This window comes from Leptosomus discolor, chromosome 1 (assembly GCF_034619465.1).
Source record: "Leptosomus discolor isolate bLepDis1 chromosome 1, bLepDis1.hap2, whole genome shotgun sequence".
Lineage (NCBI taxonomy): Eukaryota > Metazoa > Chordata > Aves > Leptosomiformes > Leptosomidae > Leptosomus > Leptosomus discolor.
The window spans coordinates 30588620-30615355 of NC_141391.1; the positions used below are offsets into that span (position 1 = coordinate 30588620).

At 46.4% G+C, this 26736-nt stretch overlaps 1 protein-coding gene across 1 annotated transcript; it reads right to left on the minus strand.

The window, feature by feature from the left end:
• Positions 1-96: 96 nt before the first annotated feature.
• PHF11 (PHD finger protein 11) lies at positions 97-19318 on the minus strand. Its single transcript, XM_009955319.2, has 9 exons — positions 19190-19318; positions 17495-17602; positions 16604-16737; positions 13475-13521; positions 9572-9630; positions 8026-8089; positions 5391-5513; positions 4004-4075; positions 97-854 (listed from the first exon to the last, which is right to left on the minus strand). The coding sequence occupies exons 1-9, from the start codon at positions 19295-19297 to the stop codon at positions 715-717; spliced, it is 855 nt and encodes a 284-aa protein (XP_009953621.1). The 5' UTR covers positions 19298-19318; the 3' UTR covers positions 97-714.
• Positions 19319-26736: the final 7418 nt, after the last annotated feature.

Genomic DNA, 26736 nt, shown 5'->3' on the forward strand with positions numbered 1-26736 from the left:
ATGCTTTTCTGTATTCAAACAATTCTTTTAAAGACAAAACACACTGAAGTTGTATCCTCTCAGACTGGAGAAAGGAAAATACAACCCCCTGTGTGATCCATTTTACACTGTATGTGTTGTTTATAGAGTATGATGCTCAGCCATTTCTGGTCTGCCTGCAACCACGGTTTCACCACTGCCGTTACAGCAGAACTAGTTATACATTAGGCAGTCATTCAAGAATCATTTAATTAAAAAACCAAACTCCTGTATATAATTCAGAAGGCTTCTTTGAGTGCAAGTTCTGCTCATTTATCTTCTTTGGAAAGCCAAAGCAGCCATGTGGTCATTAAAACATCACTGTCTACATGCAGACAGTGAAGCAGCTACCGCACACAGTCGGAGGGCTCCCACAGTTAAAGTGCCTGGGGCAGCCGATCCTCCCTTGTTTTTGAGAAAAAAGTCTGTAGTGGAGGGTTTTGTAGAGCTTTAAAAAAAGCTAAATTTGGTGTATAACACTCATTGATCCATGGTTTAAATTTAAGGAAAGGGACAACTTAAAATTATTGCAACCGTGAGGTATAAAAATGAGTAAAACACCCAGTTCCTGCTTGTGTCCCTATCTTGGGGGGAGGAGGCGGGGGGGGATTACTTAAGACACTGACCAGACGTGCTCTATGGTTTCTATCATTAGAAAATCCTAAATATTGACACCATCACAGACAGACTGGGGGGTTATTCAGACACTGTACTAGACGTACTAGCGGTGTTCTCCGGGGTAGGAAGGACGACCTCTTTTAAGTCCTGCAGTAGCTCGATCTTGTTATCCAGTCTTTTTCTGCTTTCCAGAAGTTCCTGGATTTTTTCCTCTGTTCCTATCAGCAAAAAGAAAGGGATAAAAGCTTTTACTCACGTGCAACTATCATTAATTTACAATACCTGGTACCTACACATGGACGCTGCAGAGGCTTCTAGCGCTTAGGTTACCCTACAGTGAAAGCCCTGCCTTGCTGAAGCACAGCCTTTCGCTTCACACCGGTGCGCTTGGTCTCTTCATGAAGAAACAGCCTGTGCGTTGTGTGAAGGAGACCAGCTGCAGTCTCAAAGGAACACACAAAGCAGCAGAGTCACATACTTCGTCATCCATATACCTTAATCTCAAAACCAGCTACACTATAGATCTAATGTAGACCATCACAGCAAATGTAAAAATCATTATTTAGTCACTAACCCGATGTTACTCAGCCTAGGAGCTTTAACAGTTCCATTTTCAGAATCCATTTGTATGGGGACTCCTCCAGTAAAGATACGTTTTAAATCTTTAAATACAACATCACTGAATTACACACCTAAAGCAAATTTACAAGCCTAACAGATTTTAGCCAACAACAACAAAGTTAAACCTAAAAAAAAAGATGGTTTGGACAACTGCATTCAACATCCAGATTCTCAAAAACACGACTCAAGAGCATTTAATGTTCCTGCTTCTGGCAAAACAGTTCTTGCCAGTGTGCTGATGGCATTGGCCACATCCTTTACCTCATTTGCAAAGCCCTGCCTGACAGCGTTTCTGCCACTTCCATTTTCCTAATGTTAAACACATTTAATTGTACAGCAGTAAAACTGCGCCGCAGGCAGCCTTCAGGGGTGGTGGCTGAAAGAACTGGCAGGCACGTATCTGAAGGAAAAGCTGGACATGTATGAGTGGGAGCCAGAGGAAAAAAAAAAGCTCTTGGAGAATATCCGGATACAAATTAATAAATTGTCAGAAATAAACAAAACACAGAGGAAACACGGCGATTGTGTTACTGCGTTCCGCACTCCTACAGCTGGGAGACACACAGCTCCATTACTCTCCTCCCAGAAACAGAAATGGCCCAGAGAAAGGCGTCGGTGATGGGAACCACTGGCCTACAGGAGCACTTCCATCGGAAGGCAGGTAACAGACTGGGAACCTTCCACCCCACACAGGAGATGACCTAAAGGAAAAGAATATGTAGTTCTGTGAAATCGGGGACGGCCCGAGGAACGTGGAATGACCGCACTCGCGCATCCGCGGGACAAGTGCCAAGGGGCTCCCGGTGAAGGTTCTGCGCAAGAGTTTCAAAGCGGAGTCTCGCCGCCTTTGCCTGCACGGCAGCACTCGCTGCTACAGCTCCCCTGGAAGCCAATGCCACCGAGGAGCTCCGGAGCTGCTGGACAGGCTGCTGCCCAGCAGAGAGGGGAGACTGAAAGCTGACTGAGGTATCGCCCCGAGCAGGATACGGGGCAACAGAACAGAAAGCAAAACTAAAGGCAGTCATTTCTCCTTGGAGGAGAGGAGAACCTCCGACCTAGGAATGTGGAACTGCTGTTGAGGCGATAGCAGGTCCCACAGGAAGAGTTCTAAATGCAGTCAAGTCTGCAGTAAAGCTGCACGCTGCAGAAGAACCGTTTATCCCTATGTAGAAAAGGGATTTCAAAAAGCAGCAGCAACAGTCACAGCTCAGGGTAACCTCGCTGTGCTGACACATAAGGTTTTGCATGATCATCCAAGAAGTGAGAAAAAGATAAAATGAAAAAATGGATTGAAGGTAAAGCACATCAGATGACCCAAAATCATCAGTTCCAGGAGAAAGATCAAAGACGTCACAGTACTATTTCTACTAGTCCTACTTTATTTAGTCCTAGACTTTGCACGTCATCATAGAGATCCGCTAGCTAGAGCTTGGAAGCCAGATTAGGACTAAAAAAAGAAAAAAGCTGGCGATTTCCTTCCCTCCCTACAGTTTCACTTGTAACTAACATGGTTTTCATTCCTTTCTCACTGGTTCACTTTAAGAGCTCCTCCTGGATCAGTTTTGGAACCCTCCTTGATGTGTGTTTTCATTATTGACCTTGAAATGAACAGTAGAATGATGGCATCAGAAAAGACGACTGTGGTACAGGAAGAACTGAGCTGCTCAAGTAGTGGGGAGCTGGAGAGGGGCCAACTTTTACACACAAGAATCACACGGTTGTGCGTACGTAGGTGCCAATAGCACGAATTTCTCCTGCAAGCTGAGGAGAGGATGAAATACTTGATGCAGCTGTGAAAGAAACAAGTGTGATCCAAGGTTGTGTCACATGAGAAGCTTTGAGCAGAGATGTTTTAACGCCCTCAGGAGGCAGTGGTGGAACCCCATGCCAGATAACTGCAACACCAGTCACTCCCATTTCCGAGAGAGGAATTTAAATGCGAGAACAGGAGATTGAAGAGAACCCTGGCCTTTTCAGTCGAGCAAAGGGGAAACAGCCAACATTAGCAAACATCACCTTCATGCACTGAACCTCAGCGTTAGCCAATTAAAACCCATTTCCCTTTTCACAAGGATAAATTAAAGCAGAAGTTAGAGCGAGGCTGCTAACTGTTAGAGGGAGAGATGGGGGCGAGTGACTTGCCTATCCAAAAAACAGTTTTAACCTTGTTCCTTACAACAGCTGAGAGCGGAGTCCAAGCCCCAGAGCTTCCTTCCACAGCGGAGGTCCCAAGCAACCGCTCCTGCCCTTGTTTTCATTTCACTCTCAGCATTCTCAGCTTGTTTATCAAAGCACGTTACAACTGCCAGCAGGTCCAGGTAAGTCCTGCTCGTGGCGTTTAATGCTCTTAACTGAAACACAACAGCCAGCGTGAAGAGGTTCGTCAGCCAGGGGCTGTAACGCAGGCGAGCCGCTGAAGGGAGGCTGTGGAGAAGGAAGGGAAGTAACCCGCAGAAACAGGACACGAGTCCACCCTGCAGGAGAGGGAAGTTCCTCGGGGGTGGAGACCCTTGGGTCTTTTCAAGCTGTGGAACTCTGACTTGCCTCCCCCTTCAGGTCAGCCGGCCAGATTAGACATAACACTGTATTTCTAAAGATTCAGGCACCGGTGGCTTGGATTCAATTATTTATACAATGTTGAGAAAAAAGTTCCTTGGAATTTTCATTTTATAAAAGCTCTCAGAAGAATACCCTCCATGCCAAAACCCAGGCCAACTGCTACTGCTCTGACTGCTTTTTTACATACCTGAATGAATATTTGTCAGTATATTTTCAAACAGCCCACAGTCAAAGAGTGACATCACTGTCTCTTCATACTCTGGGGAAAGAGATCATTTGATTCAGTGCTACTGAGTAAAGGTTTACAGAACCCTCACGTTAATGCGGAGCCCGACAGCAGAAGCACCACAAAACACTGATTACTTATATTATACCGACTGCTTGAGGTTTTAGGACATCTTCCTTTTCGTGTAATCTACACCGAGAAAGGATCAATTTGTCAATTCTGCCTTTTTTTTTTTTTTTTTAGTTTCATACAGAAAACAGGAAAAGGGACAGACCTGTAATTCCCCTCCTGGGTCTGCACCACATGAACAGTCCATTTAAAAAACGAGCAATACACTTAAGTCAGATTTCATTCCATCGCGTCAGGACTGCACGTGTAACAGCACGTACCCATCCCTCTTGGCGGATCATGCGACAACGTGGGACGCGGCTATCACTGCTGGGTGTTAAAAACCAGCCTCGGTTTCATACCTGAGGCTCCCATTGAAACAAAAGACAAAACGCCGACAGAGTCTGCATGACCGTTAAGAGGTTTGCTTAGTGGGGGGCACTTTTGAGATTTCATCAGATTTTTAGTTATTTGTGGGCTTCTAGCAGCTGCTGCCACCTTACGCACAAGCTGCTCGTGAGGAAGGTTCAGCCAGGTGGGACATTGCACTTTCCATGCATGTGCTCAGTTACTTTGCATAAATCAGCATTCTTTATCCAAAGGTATGGTTCGTCACTTTGTAAAGCTGGGAGGACAACAGGAGAGGAAGGTTTGAAATTTTCTTTTTTTAACTGTGTGGTGGACAAAGCAACATTAGAGTGGAATCCTCCAAGAACAAAGTGCTTCATACACGCTGATACTTAAATGGATGAAATCCCCAAATACAGCTGACAATGAAGTTCTAACTAATCATCCAAAGGCTTAAAATGTACATAATCAGGGATTTTTCCCTTCAAAAGAGTACCAATTTTGACACATAGCTGGTCCCTCTGTGAAGCTGCAAGAACAACATAGACTTATGATCCCAATAAAACCACCCGGTTTTCTTCAGGACCTCTCTCTTCTTCAGTGCCTGCGAGAAGAGGCCTGGCTGAACCCACCTCTCCTTATGCCAACGGGCGAAAGGTGGCTTCAAACACTCAAGTCAGAAGGCCTCACTAGAGCACGCCGAGTCGGCAGCTCTTCCCCTCTGCTGACAAGGGTATCCCAAAAAATACTCTCTCCCCGCCTGCTGTGCAGCTGCAGAAATAAGACAGGACGCAGCCGTTCGACACTACAGAAGCAGCCTCAGGAAGGTGACCCAGGGCCGAGTGCCCGGCATTCCGATCAGCCTTTCTGCTCCACTCATGGCTCCCCGTACCTGTTTCTGAAGTGTTGTCATCCATCAGTTTTTCCTGCGCCAGGTGAAGCGTGTCCAGCATTTCTTCAAATATGTCATCCAGAAGCCCGGCTTGCTTGCATTTCCTGAGAAAGTCTATTCGGACTGGTAAAACACAAAACCACACACTCCTGTACAGAGGTGACCTGTAACACGGGCTTCACTCGCTCGCTTCAGAGACTAAAACTGTGGCTGAAGTCCCCCTTCCAGTAACAAATGCCTGTGCAAATCCCTGGCTCCTCCAGCTACCCACTCAGGCCTTTCCAGTGGGAACACAAACGTGGTCAGGCACACCTAAGCACTGCACTGGGTGTACAATCACCTAAGCTCTAGATTTGGCTTCATTTGTCACAAGCAGTAAGGAAAAAAATCTATTCTATAAGGAAAAACTTTTTCACTGTGAGGGCGACAGAGCACAGGAACAGGCTGCCCAGAGAGGTGGTGGAGTCTCCTTCTCTGGAGACATTCAAAACCCGCCTGGACGCGTTCCTGTGTGACCTATTCTAGGTGGTCCTGCTCTGGCAGGGGGTTGGACTGGATGATCTTTCGAGGTCCCTTCCCACCCCTCATATTCTGTGATTCTGTGATCTCCACAACTCTAAATGCATCATTTCTAATGCCTGCTGACACCCCCAGTATAGGAAAGTAAGTCATTTGTCTTGTCTTTTTTTTTTTTTTTCCTTCCAGTCCTCAAGACCACACATGGACTGAACAGGCTGAAGGATAGAAAATAGTGCAAGAAGGGAATCAGTCCTGGATTTGGTAAGAGAATTAAGGCTACTTTTACTCCAAGGGATCCAGACATTACACCCCTTTATTACAGCCCATTTTATATGCCTAGTTTGTCAGATTTGGACTGCTAGGGAAATAACTACGTATTTTTTCTTCATCTCAGAGCAGCAGGTCAGTGACAGGTCTTAGTAAGATCAATTCAACGGGCTGTTCAAAAGGAAAGAGCTATCAGACAGCTCACAGAAGTCTGCCAGTCTCCACTAAAAACATTACTTTTTACTGGGGACGTTTGTGAGAAAAGAAATGTCATTTTGCTTTCACTAGATGCCCTGCAAGTATTCCAGGATTCTTTATAGGTTCCCAGTTCTTTATAGCGGTAGTAAAAATTCAGAAACAACATTAGGCAGCCACCTACTGTTACAATACCGTGCCCATATACTAAGCACAGCCATGGGAAGGTGAATAATCACCACTAACACCTTCCAAACGACAGCATAATCCCGACAGGCAACTGCAGCAGGACATTTGGGGTAACATGAAAACTGCAGAACTGAAGGATGGGTCCAGTGGCTGATTTCACTGTTGTAATACTGTATTTAGACAGTAAAATACTACACTGCATTAAGCACCCTCTGTACACCTAGGGCTCCAAAGGCCAGAGGAGCAGGCGGTGGCAGCAGAGCCTGTCGCAGTGCTGAGCGAGCCCCATGCCTACCCAGCCAGCTGGAGCTCCTGTCCGAGGTGTGCTGAACTCCCCTCGCACCGCTGGGTCACTGCTCAGCCCCTCCTCACAGCACAGCCTCTGCTGACCTGCCCCAGAGTGCCGCCGGCAGAGCTGCACCCTCCCCTTCCAGAGGGGCTCAGGAGACCGACGTGAAGAAGGACCTGATTGATTCCCTTTTATAGAACCACAGAATTATTAAGGTTGGAAGAGACCTCTGAGATCATGAAGTCCAACCGTCAACCCAACACTACCACACCCGCTAAACCGTGTCCCGAAGTGCCACATCTACACGCGTTTTGAATGCCCCCAGGGATGGTGACTCCACTACTTCCCTGGGCAGCCTGTTCCGATGTTTGACCACTCTTTCACAGAATCACAGAATGTTAGGGGTTGGAAGGGACCTCGAAAGATCATCTAGTCCAACCTCCCTGCCAGAGCAGTCCCACCTAGAGTAGATCACACAGGAATGCATGCAGGCAGGTTTTGAATGTCTCCAGAAAAGGAGACTCCACCACCTCTCTGGGCAGCCTGTTCCAGTGCTCTGTCACCCTCACAGTGAAAAAGTTTTTCCTTATGTTAACATGGAACCTCCTGTGCTCCAGCTTGCTCCCGTTGCCCCTTGGTCCTGTCGTTGGCCATCACCGAGAAGAGCCCAGCTCCATCCTCCCTACACTTGCCTTTTATTTATTTATAAACATTGATGAGGTCACCCCTCAGCCTTTTCTTCTCCAGACTAAACAACCCCAGTTCCCTCAGCTGCTCCTTACAAGAGGTCTGTTCTCCAGACCCTAAATTTAAATTTGACTGGATTGATACGGGGGTGGGAGGTCAGGCTGAGGCAGCCCTGTTTGCTGGAGCCGCACAGCTGAACACAGCAGCCAGCCAGAGCCAGGGCATTCCCAGGTAACTTCACCAGCTCACATCACACACCAAGTCTTGGCCAAAGCGAGGGATCTGTTTGCTGCACAGCCATCAAAACCCGCACAGTCACCCTGCAAATCAGACCTCCACTCCCTTGCCAGGGCTCGGAGAGGCACTTGTCTTGGGAGGACCATAAAGGTGACTTTGCAGCATCGCTGCGATCAACCACCCCCCCAAGCTCTGAACTGCAACACAACCGATCACAGTATCTTCCCAGCTGTTCTATAAAGAGAGCTGCACCTTTATGCCTGTTTTTTCTTTTTAGTATACGTAAACTGTTTTCTTCTTCTGTCTCTTCTGTGCTCTGTAAGAAAAGCAAAACAACAAATTTTTACATCATACCGATGTTTACTGCTTTTCTTACCTTTATATTAGCAGAAAGGTAAAAAGCAGCCCATCTTTCTGTGAATACAGTCAGCTTCTCTGCACAGCTAACGCCACCCCACTCCAGACATTCTGCTTTTAAAAAAGGAAGCAAAAATTGCTTCAAAGCAACAACTCCTTAAGAAAAGCCCGACACTTGGGACACCGCCCTCCTTATTTATTGCATTTGCAAATAGCACCAATGTTAACGAACGCCTACTGCCACCTCCCCGTGAAAATGATGTTTACCTCCCTAGACCTGATGCAATTCTAGACAGGATTTGAGAGGAGAGGGGGAATATTTTTCTTTTCCTTTGGCCAGGACACAGTCATTCTCTGCTGTTCCACGTCACACCACAGTACTGCAAATAATTCCTAAGCTCTGTCGCAAAACTCCCCCAGTGTAAAAATGCACTGCTTACACAAGGGCCAACAATTTATCCTGCAGTGATAAATCCTGGAGTCCCTCAGCTTCTTATTTGCAGTATTGGTACCTATATCTGAGATTGCTAGCACCGGAGAGCAGCAGAAACAGCACATTGCTGTGGGTAACAGGTCAAATGAATCTCAGTTACAATATCAGGAAGGGACGTGGATTTACAGCTACGAAATCCTTGAAGACAAATAACCTACCCTTATGAGAGCACTACACAAAAGCTGCAAAGATGGTCATGTCCCCTCACATGACCTCCCTTTAAACTCAAGACCTGGGAAAGGCAGATGTTTCTCCCAAGGAAAGATGGATGCTAATTCATCTAGAAAGGAGAAATCCTAATGCCCCCAAAAGTCAATGGGGGTCCCCATGCATACTTCCGTGGAGCCAAGAAAAGCGCCTCAAAACTTAAAATAAGCTGTATTCACAGGTTTTCTAACAGTGGCCTCTAAAACAACTGCCCCTGCAACCAGAGGGATGCTCTGCTTGACAGCTCCTGAACCTTTGGGCAGACATCTTCACCAGGTGCTGAGAACAGCCTGGTCTGCAGTGAAAACGTTCCATGTTTACCATAAGCCCAGGCTCACAAACGAGTAAGTCGGTTTAAAAGGCCAAGTGACTCATCAACAGCAGTTTTTCATGGAAACTGTGTCAAGCCCTAAGCAAATGTGAGGGCCGTAGGACTTTCAAAGGATCCCCCAAACGGAAGTTCTTCCTGGTCACATCAAGCTCACAGCCACCGACTCGGCCTGGTTCGGAGGCTCCTATCGCACTTCTGCCACGTGACCCGAGGGCAGCATTGGCTCTGCCTGAAGCAGCTCCGAATGCAAACAGAACGACAAGACCAAAACAAGCCAGCTGTAAAGGAAAAGTTACTGCTGCTGCGAGGAAGACTCCTTCTGGATACACTGTCAAAATCTTTCACTAAAGAAGTCCTTCGCTGCAGCAGACATAGGTTCCTGTTTTAGAACTACTTAAATTCAGGATTACCATTTGTTTCGTGATGGTGGAAGATTTCAAGGCATGTCTTCTCCTCTTATTAGGCGCATCTAGGAATGAAGAAACAATGAAGTAACAAATGTGTAAACCTCAGACTGACAATTTCACATCATTCAAATTCTCTCTTTTCCCAAAAAGCTACAGAAGTGAGGCACTTCGCACGGCAAGGCAGGAGTATGTTTCAACTTCCCTAAATACCTGACATTTCTTACACGGAAATAATGTGAATTCAAGTGAAAAATTACAAGTCTGAACCATTAGGAAAAAGTGCAAATCACTGTAGCATTAGAATATCACTTTGCCTTTTAAACTCAGTATAAAGCAAACCCCAGTTTTTAACATGAGATTTTTAATTGTGGCAGAATGAACTTATTCTCCCCGGCAGCAGCACTACCTCTAGCTTGAAAACATTTCAGGCAAATTTATGAAAGATGACTGGATTTTTCAGTCAATTCTTTTTTAGGTTGATACACTCTCAAAACTAAGACTATATAAGGAATTATTTTAGGTGTCCCAAAGACATACAAATGGCATTAGGGTTTTCATGGATATAATGACCCTGCTAGAAAACCTCCAGAAGCAATTTGACTTGTAAGTTGAGTATTATTTATGCTACAAAGTGGTTTTAGTAACACAGTACAAGATCTCTGCAAAATCATCTGCTTTCACCCTGTCCTTTCTATCAGCACGGACCAGCCTCTCCAACACTGTAACTGGCAGCTGCCCAAAACAGCCACAGCACCACAAGCAGAGCAGGGTAACTCTGGCAAGGATGACACGGCAGGAACAGGGCAAGCTAGAGGACTTCAACCACCCACCAAAACCAGAGGGTTTTAAATGCAGTGGGGTTTTATGCCCCAGTCCTGGTTTCAGCTGGAATAAAGTTCATTTTCTTCCTGGTAGCTGGGAGAGTGCTGTGTTTTGGATTTAGGACTAGAACAATGCTGATAACACACTGATGTTTTAGTTGCTGCTGAGCCGTGTTTATACTAAGTCAAGGACTTTTCCGCTTCTCATACTGCCCTGCCAGCAGAGGCTGGGGGTGCACAAGGAGCTGGGAAGGGACAGCCAGGACAGCCGACCCAGACTGGCCAAAGGGATATTCCATACCATGTGACATCATGCCCAGTATATGAACTGGGGAGAGCTGGCTGGAGGACACCACTGCTCAGGAACTGACTGGGCATCAGTCAGTGAGTGGTGAGCAATTGCATTGTGCATCACTTGTATATTCTATCATTACTATTATTGTAAATTTAAAAATTATTATTATGGTTATTCTTATTTTCTTCCTTTTCTGTGCTATTAAACTGTCTTTACCTTTCTTTTGTTTTTTCAATTCTCTCCCTCATCCCACTGGCTGGGGAGAGCGAGTGAGAAGCTGCGTGGTGCTTAGTTGCCGGCTGGGGTTAAACCACAACAACCCCCTTCCCATTTAACTCTACATCCTTTGGGTTTTTCCTGTCAGAAATCACCCTATTAAGAGGAATGAGGAGTTACTGTTGGGACAGGAAGGCTGTTGAAACAAGTTTGGGTTTTGGGTACTGGTGCTGTACATTTGGATTTTTCATGGCCTGAAAGGAAATCATAGCCTCTCGCCTCATCCGAAATAAAGCTGGGTGGCCTAATTTGGAGCAGTCCAGGAGACGGTGGTGTAGGCACAAAGTGTTCCTTGCTGTCTAGCACGACATCTTTGACCTGTGGTACGATTTCCTCAGCTCTTCCTGATGTCTGCTTTAGGGATGCCTTATAAAACAAGAGGAACACAGTCCAAAAGAGCAGCCCAACTCTTCCTACTCCCCACAGTGTTCTCCACTCTTCGATGTTTGACAGCCTTTACTCTGGGCACATCCAATGTTTCCAGTTAAGCAGAGATTGCAGCCTGTTTCCAAGCCCAAATTGACCTCTCATCCCTGCAGCAGAGAGCTGCAAGGAGACCTCTTGGCCCCTAAGGCACCCGATCCCCTTCTGATCACACACAGCAGAGCCCTTACACATTCAGCATAGGAATGTCGACTGAACCAAGAACAAGGGGATGGTCCTTGACCCCATTTTCTCCAAGCTACCAGGGAAAACAAGCCTGGAGAGGCAGCCCTTCCATACCAGCTCCTGCTGCTCCCACACAGCGCAGCACTGGCTCAGCCTGCCCCAGAGGAATGGCTGACCTACCTCCTCTTTGGATCCTGAAAGTCAAAACTCTACCATGGAGCCACAGTGCTTCCATCCCAGCCTGTCTCACTCGCCCACCCCGTGTGGACCTGCAAGCACACTCAGCACTGGTGTCCCCTGCCCGCCCAGATGGGCCAGGAGTGGGCCAGACAGAGTACCTGCTGCTTCAGCCAGCTCACCTGCAGGTATCCCTGGCTATTCCGAGAGCCACGCATGCACCTGAGAGCTGCTCAGAGGCAGGAGACATTGGGCTTGGGGAACCAAGTGTCATTTACCCAACTCTCACAGCTGCTCCCCACCTCCTGGCACACAGCTCCTCTCTCAGAGGCGGGAGAAGCTCATTCAGGAGGCAGGGGAGACACTGCCAGCAGAATCCATTTACCCCTTGTAAACAGAAGGTCTCCAAATTAAGTGCCTCTGGAAGATCTCCTCTAGGAAAAAACTCTCTTCTCAGGGAACAGGCCATACATTGTATGTGCAGCACTTGAAGACACGAAGACCTTTACCCTCGTACGATTTAAGTGTTCCTTATGAAGGAGGTGGTCTACAGGGCTGGACCTAATGCCTTAAGCTCATCTCACACTGGAAACAAAGCAATCCTGGCCCTGTCTAGTACTTGGGCAGGAGACCACCTAGGACTCTGGGCAGACCTAACAGACTGACAACCATTAGACCACAGAAATCAAATTAATTTTAAAAAGGGAAGGAATGCCAGGCCTCAGAACTACGGCTAAGTAAAGAGCAAAACTACTAAGTGAAATAAGAAGCTGCATTTTGTGAGTGAACCACAGCAACATCGAGTGTTAAACGGACTGTATGTCTGGCTAAGAAGCCCCAGACCCTACGACTAGAAGTTTAAACGATAATCACCTAACCCACCCCTTGAGTGGCACTCGGGTGGAGCCAGACTCTGTCGAGAAGATTAGCCAAAGTTTGCTAGACTTCAGTGGGAGCACACCACGCTTAGCATTAGTGCTCACACCTTGATTGAGCTTAACTTCAACGTGAAGGCCAGTCCAGGACCCACTCCATTTTGAGCAGGACTGTATGCATTAGGGTTAACAAACTCACAGCTTTGGTTGTTTACTTCAGTGAGGTTCCCAACTACCTCTGAATCAGCTAGGACCAGGGCTGCCACATTAAGCTGCATTTTTGTAGCAAAGGAAGCAATCCTTAAACAGGGGTTGTATAACCTTTTTGTCACACTTAAAAAGCTCTTTGGGATCCTTCAGAATGAAAGGCCCTATTTGAGAAACTACTGCAGTGAATACAGAAGATGCAAAAGCGAACATTTTAACATAACTACTGACAAAAATCCCAAGGTGACCACTCTGGTAACAACCCTCTCTTTGCCAACCAAGTGCAAGCTTGTGCATCACTCGTTGGTGTGGCTCTCATCTCTCACATGGATTTTACAAGCTGCTTGGGCCTACCTCCCTGCACAGAGTTAGAATAATTCCATGAAGGATCAGGTCCACAGTGTTTTAAGTCAGTTTGGAGGGAGATTCAAGGAAAGATCAAATATAAACATTTCCTACTTCAAAAAAAAACCTTCTCGATTTTTATGCATACGCATGGTTCCCAACCAAAGGACTCCTGCAACATTAGAAATCCACCGCTCAATATAAAGGTGGAGCAACATTTATTTTCTTCAAACGAGTTATCGACTGTAGGATGCAAACTTTTAAAACAAATGAAACCAATGAAGCCATTAAAGAAACTCACCATAGAGATTGGTCCTATTGCCTGGGTCATGTTTTGGGCAGAACACTCTAAAATTTAAGTTCGATTTTAAGAAAAAGAGAAAAAGTATTAATAAAGATGTAAACATAATTATGCTGACTGATTTTAACAGATATTTTCCCCTCTTTCATTGAATGTAAACTGAAAGATGCTTAAAAAATTATCAGGATTTTCGTTCAGCATTACCCACCTAGAAAAGCACCTGCTGTAAAGTCACATACATGCACAAGCTTGTCTTTGTACTCCCAGAGCCTCAGCGGACTCTGAACACTGATGCTTTGAATTACCAGTTCCATCACCCCACTCTGTCTGGACTTGTTTGTTGTTCAAATCCCGAGTCAGACACATTTCACCTGGTGTGGCGATCCCTGTGGCAGAGGTACTCTTATCAAAATGAGATTAACGCTGTCAAGATGAAATACCACAGCACTAATGTCGCTTGATTGTAGCTACTTGCAGTTCTGCCCGCTGGCCCTGCACCGCTCAGGCCAGGTCCAGAACCCCTTTAGATGCATCTGCTTAACAGTCAGCTTGAACTTATGAGCCCTGCATGAAGTGCTGGCACAGCCACGGGGCACTGCACCGCCACGCACAGTACCAGTTACTTGCTTGGAGATCGCTGTGCCCTTCCCTTTCTGCTGCCCAGTGCTGATGAGGTAGTCCCCAAACCCTGAGGAAGCAGGGCACCTCGTTTGAGATCCAGCAGCTTAAAGCTGCTCTATCCATTCATTCCTTAAAGACTAGTAATATGTGAGATGGGAATATTTTCTCCGGTTCTAGGAGAGCACTGTGAATTCCTTGGAAAAGGCAAAATGCAACAAATACAGCCAGAAATATTCCTTATCTTCTGGATACAAGAATGTGTAGAGAATGTGAACCAGCTTCTATAACATGCCTTTCTTACAGAAGGATCCCAAATCACTTTTTAAGCAAAATTGCCTTGTCAAGTGTATGGTTTAGCTGATCTCTTCGTTACAAATCTATGCGCCAAGACTAACGCTCAAGCGCTGGCAAGCAATTCTTAAAGGGAACTGCATTTGCTAGGACGTTTTCTAATTACTGCCATTCTTTTACTTTAACAAAATAGAAGCACTGACCTTCCAAACGCAGACTGTTTCCTTGACGAGCCAGCTTTGTTGCATGAAATTCATTTTGATGCACAAAAAACAGATTTATGCAAGCCTAACAATTCCATCAGAAAGCTAAGTAGTGGAGGCACCTTATTTACATCTCCGAACTTCTAATATTGCCCTTTGGAGGCTAGTTTTTTCCTCCCCTCCCCTTAATTCTATTTGTTTCCAGTTAAAAACAACGTTCTTAAGTACAAGAACATCTTATAAAGAACACACAATACCTTTTACTACTCAGGCCACTTTATTTGGAAGCATTTCCCTGCTATCATTTTTTCAAACTTATAAATTACGCTTATTTCTCCACCTCTACTCTTACTAGCCACTTCCATAGCACTGTACGCCTTCTCTTTTTTGTTCTGTTTGTTTTGATAATCACTGCTCAACATCACAATGATGGCACCTCAGAATTTAAAAACACCAGTGCGCTCTCTCTCAGGAATTTTTTCTTTTGATATGCTTTTCAGTATGTTGTATTTCACCATGAAAAAGTGCAGCGGCTGCTAATCCATGTCCACTGTTTTTCAAATCTTATTCATCTTCTCTCTAATGATTTCAGGCTAGCCACAAATTTTGTGCTTTATTTATGCCACGGATACTGTTCAAAAGTCCTTGGGTTCAAATCCCTGAAACCTGACTCACCATCTTTCTCTAATCCAGTCCTTTTTCGTCTCTTCAACACAGGTTGCTACAGCCTAGTTTCCTGCTGTATTTCTATACAGGACAAGCAACCAATCTCACACAGTGACTTAATACAACATATTTTTAAGGGTCCTTCTTCCAAACCTCCACAGTCTCCAGCTCAGAAAACCACCAAATCAAACTATATATTCAACCACTTCTTTACCGGTTCATACCTAGACTGTTATCAGCACTGTTCATTTTTCAACATCTTGAGAAGCTCAGTCTTCTTCAGCCTGAGTTATCCTTTCTAAAGCTGTATGATGAGAGCAACTTAAGCTGTGATCATAGAAAGTTCCCATCTTCCCAGCTACACTCTTTCATGAGCTTTGCAGACTCCCAAAGACTTTATAAGCATAAACTAAACAGATCACCTTGGCTTACAGCCGTGCAGAAAAATGCATTTAGTTTGGACTGAGCGCCCTAGTGAAGCAGCCAGGAGTGCAAGTGTTTTGACACAAGATCCATCTTCCACTGCTACTAAGGATTGCAGTAGTCCATCTCTTCCCGAGACAAGTAGTGATTAGATGGTCTACACTTAAGGCGAACATGGGCTGTGATCTCTCTGGCCTTGCATAGAAATGGACATCGGGGGTTTTATGCACCTCAGACTTTACTACAGCTTCAGCATTTCACAAGGTCCCCCTAAAATCGCAATTTCTCAACCCCTTTGCCTGCATTTTCCAAATAAATCCTTCCAGCTACTAATGGCAACGCAGGCAGCCCAAGGGCAGCGGACACCAGGACGTGCATGATCAGGACAGAAAATTTACTTAAAGTCTGCTCAATCCCGTTACTGCTAGCAACGTACTTAAAATATAAGGTGGTCTTCGGAGGGAATGCAAAGTTCTCTGCTAGCATATGGAGGGAAAATTACCAGAATTTGCCTAATGTGAACAGACCTAGAAGTGCTATAGCCTGCTCTGTGCTCAGACCACATTTACTGAAGCCGCTGAACACAGAAAATGAGAACTTCAGTGACATTAACAAAAATCTTGGTCCTTGAACACTAGTGACAGCTAGTAAGGATTGACTGCCTCAGTTTTGGCCTAGGGATCTTTCAGGTGTGTTGCAGGCTTGAACAATGAATAGATTCATTCCCACTGCTGTCATGTTTTCCTGTGAAAGGAAACCAGTGCCCCCATTGCTTGTGAACAGAGGATCAAGCATCACTAAGAGAGGAGAACACACTTCCTTTTTAAAAGAAACTTTAAAAGTCACACAATTTTTAAGTCTCTCTTCCTGACACTACCACCAAAATCGTGACAATAATTAGTTAGAAAATACTTGGGTTAAATACCGGTAGACTCCATTTACTTCATCTGTTTCCATTGCTGCATCATCGCAGAGTGCACAGAAGTAGTGATAACTTCTGCGACAGGCTCTTTCCTCGCATCCCACGGTGGCTCCTTTCTTGCGACAGAAGTTGCAAACCTAGAACAGGACGAGGTTTAGCAGGGAAGCATTACAGACAGCTACTGCAAACCTCGCCATGCGAGGCAAATACTATCCTCTGTGGGAAAAATCAAATCTTTTGCTGCAAGTCACCTCTGTATAACCCATCAGGCAAGTTCACTCCTGCAAACTCCTACCCCTGTCATTATTTCAGCCACTTTTTTGCTATCTTACTTCTATTTCATACTGATGAATTTGTAAAATGATGCAAAGAGCCATGTGAGGGCAGCGGTCAACTTCCCCCCCTCCTCTAAATCTTGCCTAAGTTATTTCAATACCTATTGGTATTAGTGCTTGTATTTATGTTTTCCAGGCTAACTTTGTAACAAAGAGAGTTCCACCCAGGAGGTAAGGGAGGTGGGCAGCTAAAGACAAAGCCAATAATAAAACCTCATATAAATAATCTTCCTTCTGCTAAAACCAGAAGGTGTTTCCCTTCACACTTAAGGATTGCATAATTTTGTTTCAGGCACTGGCTTAGTCCGTTACCAAAGCGTCTCAGGAAACTTAGTCTAAAGGCCAGAAAACTCAACACATTTTAATACAAAATGAACTACATTTCACCAAATATAATGTCAAATCAATGCTTCTAACTCTAAATCTGTAATTTCCCTAAACTTAGTAGAGCAGGACCAAGTACTGTTTGCTTTTTTTTTCCCCAAGCATAAAACAGGCCAGACAAGCTTCAAGTACTATGAGATAGGACTAAGTGCAGATTCAGAAAGAAACTCCTTACCAGCCGCTTTCCTCTCTTGAGTTCTTTCAACACTGATGCCACATCAAACCTTATATCCAGATTTTCTGGGTTATACTCTTCAGATTCCACAAATCCTGAGGAAAATAACTAAAGACAAAAGAGATATTAAAAATTAATAGACGGACTCAGTCACCAGTGCAGAAAAGAGAGGAAGGGTACATCTTTTCTTCTTGCATTTGCCCTGCCTAAGAAGGCTGATTTTTCTCTGTGTTTTTAAGAGGTTTCACCTACATTGAAAAATGAGCTGTGCTTAAACCTTTCCACAGTCAAAAGAAGTTCCTCTGTCTATATAGATTTCACATGACCTGAAGGTGAACTAAGAAAAGACAACAAGGTGAGAAAGTGAACTTAGAAGCATGAATGCAGAAAGTCTGGAAGTCCAGGCTGCCCAGCGCAAGGAGGAGAAGCTCTTCAGCTGACAGACCTCCACACCTTGAACATTTTGTTATCTGCTCAGTTTTCAGCCTTACAGCTGGACGCAACACGCCTCTGTAATAACATTTCCACACAGTCCAATGCTGACAACAGTTGACTGCATGAGAAACGCAGAACAAGCCTGGGAGAAACCCACAAAAAATGTATACACGCACATTTGGGCCACTTCAGTTCCCATAGAAGTGCTGAGCCATGACAATAAGTGAAGAAGGGGGAGTTCTTAGCAACTTTTTTCTAATCATTATATATTGCTAATTCCAAACAAAAGGGAGCTACTCTCACGGCAACTGGCAGGCACAGTCTGGCGATAGCTAACTGCAAAAAACCCAAACAGTGCAGAGAAGTCTAAAGCAGAGAAATCAGTTAAGGGTGGGGGCGGGATAAAGTTTCAACACTGGAGCAACATCGTAGCCCTAGCAAAACATGAAAACCTGTTTCAAACAAAAACATCCAAGTAACACTGTAAAACAGGCACCAAACGTTTCTGAAACATTCTGCTTAAAAAAAAAAAGAAAAAAAAGTAGTAGAAAAATAAAAATGTTAACAGAAAACCTGCGAGAACATATAAGACAACTGGAACAGTGAAACTCAAAGCTCCTCTAGCGGCAGACGCATCTCCTGCACTAAATGACTAAACGATGAAAGGGAAAGTATGGCACCTGTAATTGATTCTGCACACTAAGAACCATCTCCACTAAAATCCCAGAATAAAGGGGAGGCATTTTGACAGTCAGAAGCGTAAATAACTTCTAGGATCACAGCACGCTTACAGCTTCACAGATGGTTTTATATAATCGACTTCCAATATTTTTACTCCTTATTTTATATAAGGCACAGACTGGAAAGTTTTTTTACCTTGACACATCAAGCGATGTGACTATTCTCCTGCAAAGGTTTAAGTACACAACTTTCTGTGGTCTGAGAAGCCTCATTCAATTTAGCGTCCCAAGAAGACATATTCCTGCTGTTAGGCTGTATGTGTGTCTACAACCATTGAACAGACACACATGAAAACACCACAAACCAACAAGTCCAGCTGTGCAGCTGTGTCCTCCCCCTCTCCAAAATTCTGGCCAAGCCCTGTTGCTTTTCAGTCTAACATAAGCTTGCTGGTTTGGGTAATCAGCCTTTTAATTCAGAGACCATTGTAGAGTCGAAAACAGACAAGCAGTGGAAAACTTCCCCTTTAGCCCTTCTTCTCCATTTCTCTTCAGTACCGACCGACTAAAAGCAACTCACCAGACAATCCTGATGAGCTGCAATATTTCGCTCTTTGGCAATATACATTACAGAACCAGCCTCCCCTTCTGAACAAAACGCACACGTTCTTCTCACCATCTTCGCCATTATCCAGAAAACACCTAGAGTAGGAAAACTGGGACAAAACACAAAGCAATGGATGTAACGATCATATGTCAAGCAGGACGAAGAAGGGAAAGCAGAGCTTGCTAGCATTTGCCCTCTAACTGCTCCTTCACCTACATCCCCTGAATGTTGGTGCTTTGCTCCTCCAGCAACAACTACCAGTAGAAAAGGCAAAGCCCGCTCTTGGGACAGCAGTGGGATGGAAACCAGCTCCCAGGAGCTCCAGCAGTTACAGCAGGAGAAGAACTGTTTATTTTCTCTTGGAAAGTCACTAACAAGTCATAAGGGGTAATACAGGAGTTTTCAAGCTCGCTCGGCAATATCTGCCCCAACGACAGGCCCAAGAGCAGGCCAGCAAATCGTGCCCTAGATGTGAAACCTCTTTTTTTTGGAGGAGGTCAATCATTCATAGCAGTGCCTTCCTTCAGCTAGTTCCGCCACATGTGGGTCGGCAAGTCAACTGATGAGGGAAAAATAGCTGTCCCCAAACTTCTCCAGTGCCTTCCAGGAATTCACAGAAAACAAGGAAGAAACACTAAATCCTTACTGAGAAAAGGATGTAGCAAAGAAGCGTGGAGAGGCTTGCAAGCAAAAGGGGGCAGGAGACAGTCAGAAACGAGAGATCTGAACAATCTCTCAGTCAGGCAGAGCACTAACAGAGCGACACAATTTTCTCTATACCCTGGGATTTGCCCCATGGACATCTGTTCTCTTTTTCTGGCCATATCCACTCAAGTCTTAATTGTTCTTCTTCACACAGTCTCTCTTTTCCCTCAGCAGCTGCAAAATTTTAAGGCCAGCCACTTGTTTCACAAAACAGTCTAAATGCTTCTGGATAAGCCTTTACCCGCATCCTCCACTAGCAGTTTAGAGCATCACACCATACATTGGTAGCAGAAATTTTACTTTGTGGTTTCTGTGCAAGTCCACCGCAGAAATCTTCAATAATTTCCCACTCCTACTAGGTATGACACGTCAAACTGCCCTTTGCTGGAGACGTCACCTCTGACAGCACAAACTCCTGTAGGATAAGGGTGAGAAAAGCCTGCTTTTACTTTCAAGAAATAAGAAGATTTGAAGTTAAATTATTCTAGTGAGAGAGAGGCAGTGAGGTCCAAGTACAAAACAAGCAGGACACTTCACAGTCCAGCAAATCTCACAACCTTTCTGTGCCTTTCAACAACCAACCTCTGTTTTTATTAGTTCCCATCTCCTGTCCGTAAAACAGAGGGGCTGATCTCAAGTGAGAACACCACCAGAGTAGAAGGGGATTCCCCCCTCCCCCCCCCCCCCCCGGCTCTGCCACTGAGAATTTACTTAATCACAGCAAGTCACTTTGCCTCCACACACATCTGGGTTTTTTCCTCCCCGCCCTTCTACCTCTTGTAAGCAAGTTAGGGTAGGGACTGATTTCCAATATACAGTGACCGTCACATCAGTCTCAGAACTTCAGCATTAAATAAATAGGATATAAACAAACAGAAAGGTATAGAAATAGAAATAGCAGAAATACAATAGGAAAAAAAAAAGACAGAAAGAAATGAAAAAGCAGACCAAGCTAGAGTTTCAATGGTCTAGAACTCAGAAAAAGTTCTCTGTAGCAAGCTGATACCTGGAGTCGATGCAGATACATAGGCCCTGCTCAGGCCCAGTCAGAGGATCCAGCTCTGGGGGCTCTGGGAATTTCGTGAGGAAGAGGCTAAAGATGGAGTCTACAGTCCCTGGTGTTCTCACAGGCTCAGGAGAAATCCTGGTGCTGCAGGAGAACAGAGGATACTCCGTCAAGGTCAGCCGTGGGGTTACTCCAGGGCCTTTGCAGGAACCCTGAAGCAGTGGAAGGACAGCTTTTGGCTGTTCCGCACTGCAGAAGCAGCCAGCCTGCACCCGCTGCCCCGTTTAGCTCAGTATCCTGTCCCCACAGGAGCGTTGCTTTGGCCCTGCACTCTTCCCCAGCTTTCTGCTACAGATTACTGCCAGGCAGAGGATACTGAGCTAGATGGGGCGATGGATCTGACTGGCTGTTCTCAGGCGAGAAGGGAGAGGCTAAGGGCATGGTTCCAGTTCCATAGTTTAATTACATTTCACCCAAACAACCCTTCCTCTCACAGGGCTTAAAAGCCTGCTGCTCACGGATTCCATTTGACACCCTGGGATCTGTCTGAAAATGCAACAAATCATTCCTTACTCAGCTCCTCCAGTAACACCCATGACAGCTTAGATCTGTTATTCTTTCTCCTATTGTCTCTTTTTCAAGTTGAAGAACCTGAAACTATTTAGTTGTTCCTTGTGCAGAAGCTGCTCCACATCTTTGATCATCCCTGTCACTTCTCAATCTCTTCTCTACTCCTCCTTGCCCCAAGAGGAGCAAAGGACCTTCAAAAGGGTGGGCTACCATTTACAACGCAAAGTCACAGCGGCACTCCATATTTTTCTCTTCTTAATAATTCTTAATATTCCAATCACATTTTAGACTGCTTCTGAGCATTGGGGCTGACACTTTCATAGAACTGTCTATTACAGTCCCCCAGATCTCTTTCCCAAGTGGTATCAGACAGCATGGAGGGCACAAGCATTATGACTGTTGCTCTAACACATGCATCGTTTCCCACTTATCAGTGCTGGATTTTCACCTGCTACCTTACAGTCAAATCACTCGCTGTCACAAAGTCCTTCTGCAACTCCTCACAGCCAGCTTTCACTTTCACTGCCACAGAAGTGGACTGTGGGCACCTAAGGTGACTAATTCATTTGTAAGAGCTGGAGGCCCTTCCACTGCCCCCTACTAATGACAGAGCAAACGAAGCTGCAAAACAGAAGACAGAGAGGCAGCAGCTGAGGGAAAGAAACAGTCATGTGCCCCTGACTGCTTCTCTGGTACCTGTGCCGTTTCCCACAAGCAAGTGGTGGATTTTTTTTTTTTTTTTGTGCAACAGTGACAAAATGGAAGAAAACAAGAAACGAAACAGAAAGTAAAAAGGGACAGGAACATTGCTGGCAAGTGCACGGGGATTGTGCCATTTCCAAGTACACCTTGCTGAAACATTACCAGTTAGTCTAAGCATTTCCTCTCCAGAACCAACTCTGAAAGCATCCTTGCATGTAAACACACACATTCTACACAGGAGGAAACTAAGGCACAGAATGTCACTCAGTGTATCTGCAGTAGGGGTAAGGAAAAGAACCCAAGTCCCCTGACTACCAGCGCACTGCTGAAACCTACAGCTCTAGCTCCTGCTCTGCTCTCCTCTTCACCCCAGTACAGTGAAGGATTTGAACTACTGAAGTAGGGAGAAGGAAACCATACACCTATTACCCTACACTCCCTGTGTCCTCCATTTGCACTTTGTGGGGAAAGCAACGCTGCTGGGCATGACCTACACAAGCTCCCTCCCCATTCTCCCCCAAGCTATTAGCAGCATAAACACACCCAGCCTTTGCAAGGCTTTCAGAACAAAACAAAGAAATCTGTCTTTCTGATCACCTTTCACTTGCTACGGAGGAAATATTTTTAAGAATATAAAAAAATATTTTCATTATAAAGGTATATTTTAACATATCTGATCCAAGTGAGAGGGGTGACTGGAGGGTTCCTCATCACATCTAAACTCTCACCTATTCACAAGATCACAGAATCATAGAAGGGTTTGCATTGGAAGAAACCTGACAGATCATCTAGCTCCAACCCACTGCCATGGGCAGGGACATCTTCCACCAGACCAGGTTGTTCAAAGCCCCATCCAGCCTGGCCTTGAACACTGCCAGGGAGGGGGCAGCCACAGCTTCTCTGGGCAACCTGTGCCAGTGCCTCTCAACCCTCACAGTAAAGAATTTCTTCCTAACATCTAATGTAAATCTGCCTTCTTTCAGTTTGAAACCATTAACCCTCATCCTATCACAAGACCTGAAAAAAAGTCTCAGTCTTTCTTATAACCCCCCTTCACATACTGAAAGGCTGCAATAAGGTCTCCCTGGAGCCTTCTCTTCTCCAGACTGAACCCCAACTCTCTCAGCCTGTCTTCACAGAATATGTATTCCAGCCCCCTAATCATTTTTGTGGCCTTCTCTGGACCTGCTCCATGTCTGTCTTGTACTGGGGACCCCAGAACCAGACGCAACATTCCAGGTGGGAGACGTTTGGACTTCTATTACTAGAGCTCCTCAGTTGCTCCCTGACACACTTCATACAGTAACACCTTACCCTCTACTGACACGCCGCTCCCAGCACTTTAAACGCAGCAGGGTCGTTTTTAACACACTCACAGTTCCTGCCTTGCTATGACCGCTCAGTGCCACACGGCAGAACCTGAGGAGGAAGGGCGTGGATCGATTTGGACACCTGGGCACTGAGGCGGGGCTGCGATGGGGCCTGCTGAGGCGATGTATTCCCTCACGCCCCAGCGCTTCAAGGCCTAGCAGGGCGAGATATCACCTGGTCGGGCCTGCCTCGGCCCTGAGCCTCCCGGGGCGGCGCCCCGGGAGGCTCAGGGCCGAGGCAGGCCCGATCGCAGGGGGCCTCTAGAACAACGACCGCCGCCGAGGGAAACCCTGCGCCGCCCTGACAGCTCCCCCCCCCCCCCCCCCACCTCAGCCCCGCTCTTCCCCGGGCTCCAGCCGGGCCCATTCATTGAGACTCCGGGGGGAGGGGGGGCCAAGCAGCGGGTGTCCCCCAGTTCCCCCCCCCCCTGCGTCCGCAGTGAGACTTACCGCGGGGCGGTGGGAACCATCCACCCCCGTCCTCACGGTCCGGCCCGCACCACCAGCCACTTCCGCGATCTCTCCCCTTCCCCTTCCCCTTCGCATCCCCCCCCACCCGCCCCGCAACTCTCCCGCGCGGAAGTGGGCGTGCCCAGCCGCGGCACAGAGCATGCGCAGCAGGTGCCCGCCGGGCAGAGGGAAGAGTGTTCTACATGGTGAGCACGCCCCCAGCCGGCGCTGATTGGCTGCGGCTCAGGCGTGGAGGGGATAGGGGTGGGCGCGCGCCGCTGCTCCGCTGGTCACGTGGTGAGGGACCGGTGCTCCGCCTATTGCCCGCGGTTTCGGGCGTGGCGGGGCCGGTGGCCGCGGGTTCGATACCGACGCCCGGCACTCCCGGTGGCCGCGGTCGGGCAGCCATTTCCCAAGGGATTTCCCCACAGGGAAGAGGACTTAGAATCCTAGAATCACTAGGTTAGAAAAGACCTCTGAGATCATCAGGTCCAACCATCAACCCAACACCACCATGCCCACTAAACCACGTCCCAAAGTGCCACATCTACATGTTTTTGGAACACCTCCAGGGATGGCGACTCCACGCTTTCCCTGGGCAGCCTGTTCCTACGCTTGACCACTCTTTCAGTAAAGAAAGTTTTTCTGATATCCACCCTGCATCCTCCTGTCACTCCTCACTCATTTTTGCATGTCCCTTAACCACAACAGCAGGACAGCCAGTGAGGGGCCCAATGTGATGGGGAGGTGGCAATCAGTGCCTAATGTGGGGCTGGCAGGGTGACACCTGAGCAAGGAGACGATTGAAGAGATGGGCAGGAAAGGCTGGGACAAGGTGGCATGCCTCCTGCAGCCATCAGGCCCTTTGGTCAGTCAGCCCTTCCGTGGTAGAGGAGGAGGCTGCTGCAGTATGCCGGCTTCATACCTGGCCATGGTAGTGCTCACCCGGCACAAGAAGGACTGGACTGTTCCAGCGCCACTAGTCAGCACTCTCCCTGGTCAGGACTTCAAAGACAGGCTTGTCCTCGGGCAACTGGGGCTCTAAGACTTCCTACCATGCCAGCTCCTCGCTGAGTGGCTTTGCTGGTGCTTCCTTGCTCATAAACCCAACGGTTCACACCTAGGCTGATCCCCAACAGCTGCCCGCTGCCTGTGTGAACACACGGCTGCACACCAGCCAACCACAAAGCGTAAGCAGCGCTGGGAGAAGCTCGCTGCTCTGCAGGTCTCAACACAACACACACCACCGAGAGATTTCCTCTTCCTGCTATACCCAAGCGCAATGTTCCCACAAGCCCTTTGAATATCAGCAACACCAGGCTTACAGCAAAATCGTGCCAGTGAGACCAAGGTTTAGGCCTACAGGAAGTTCCTCTGCCTTGCATGGGATAATTAAACAAACCCTAGATTTCCACCCCCATACAGCTCACCAGAGACAACACAACAGGCATGTTCTGGCCCATTGGGAGGCCACACCAAACACAACATGGAGCATTCGAAGAAGACCCGTTTCATTTACCGGCTAGAACAGCTTTGGCTTGTTAGCACTGCTGGCGTTACTCCAGCTAAATTCCCAAATCCCTTTGCGCCTGCCCAAGTGCAGCATTTCAGAGCTAAGGTCAGCCTCTGTGTGCAGGCTTGCAATCGGATTGCATCTATTAGCCAGATGCTGCTACGCAACACCAGCTCCTGAATGTATTATCTAGACGGTACTTGAATATGTCAACTGGATTCAAGCGCCCTCACAAGTGCGTAAATCTTAAGCTAGGAAAATTTTCCTAACACAAGTCTGTTCTTCAACACAGCAAAAATAATTCTCTGTGGAGGAAAACCAACTGCAAATCCCTTGTGATCTCTTCTTCCAAACCCCTGCTCTATAGAGCCATATAGTTCTGCTGAAATAGGTGGAGCTGGAAATCAGTGTTCAGTAACATTCTTGAAAAAAATTAAAGTAAAAAAAAAATCAGTGTAATGTGCTCTAGTCTAATTTCTTTTATACCTGTATCATTAGGTGATCTTCAGCTATCTTTGCATTTGTATGTTTACCTTGGGTACTAATATTTATTTCCCTGGAGGTCATGGAGCCCTTGTATGTCCTCACACCCCTAGCGTCCCTCTATTGGGACACTCATGCTCACTAACCTGCTCACCATAACAGCATCAGCAATTTCCACACTGCATGGCTGAATGGCACCATTTCACAGGAACAAGGTACTTACCACCCTGAAAAAGCCTAAATTGGTTTCAGAATTCCCTTCTGCTGGTCCTCCATCAGTGTTGTAAAACCTATGCCCCCCTGCGGGTCAATAGAAACAGTGATTTCAGGGCATCTCCAGAGCTCTGCTTCACATCTCGATGCAACTAGTTCCCATCAGGCACTCCAGATGTGGAGGAGGAGAACGAAGAAGCACCAACCTGATGACAGACCTGATAAACAGTTAGCCAAAAAGCCCTGTCATACACACACCTACTGTAAACCCCACACTGACAGCAGGCTCTCAGATAGGTACAGATCACACAGACCAAGTCAGTGCTTTATCTTTTGAACATCAGGTCTGTTTTCTGCAGCAAGAAACAGAGCTTTTCCTCAGCAGCCCGGTACCGTAATTTCTACCACTGATCTGGGAAATATAATCAACAGCAGTAAAATGTACTTTTTTTTTCCCCTTTGATGCTTTAATGACATTTCTATCTTGCTTTTCCACATTCAAGCCAAG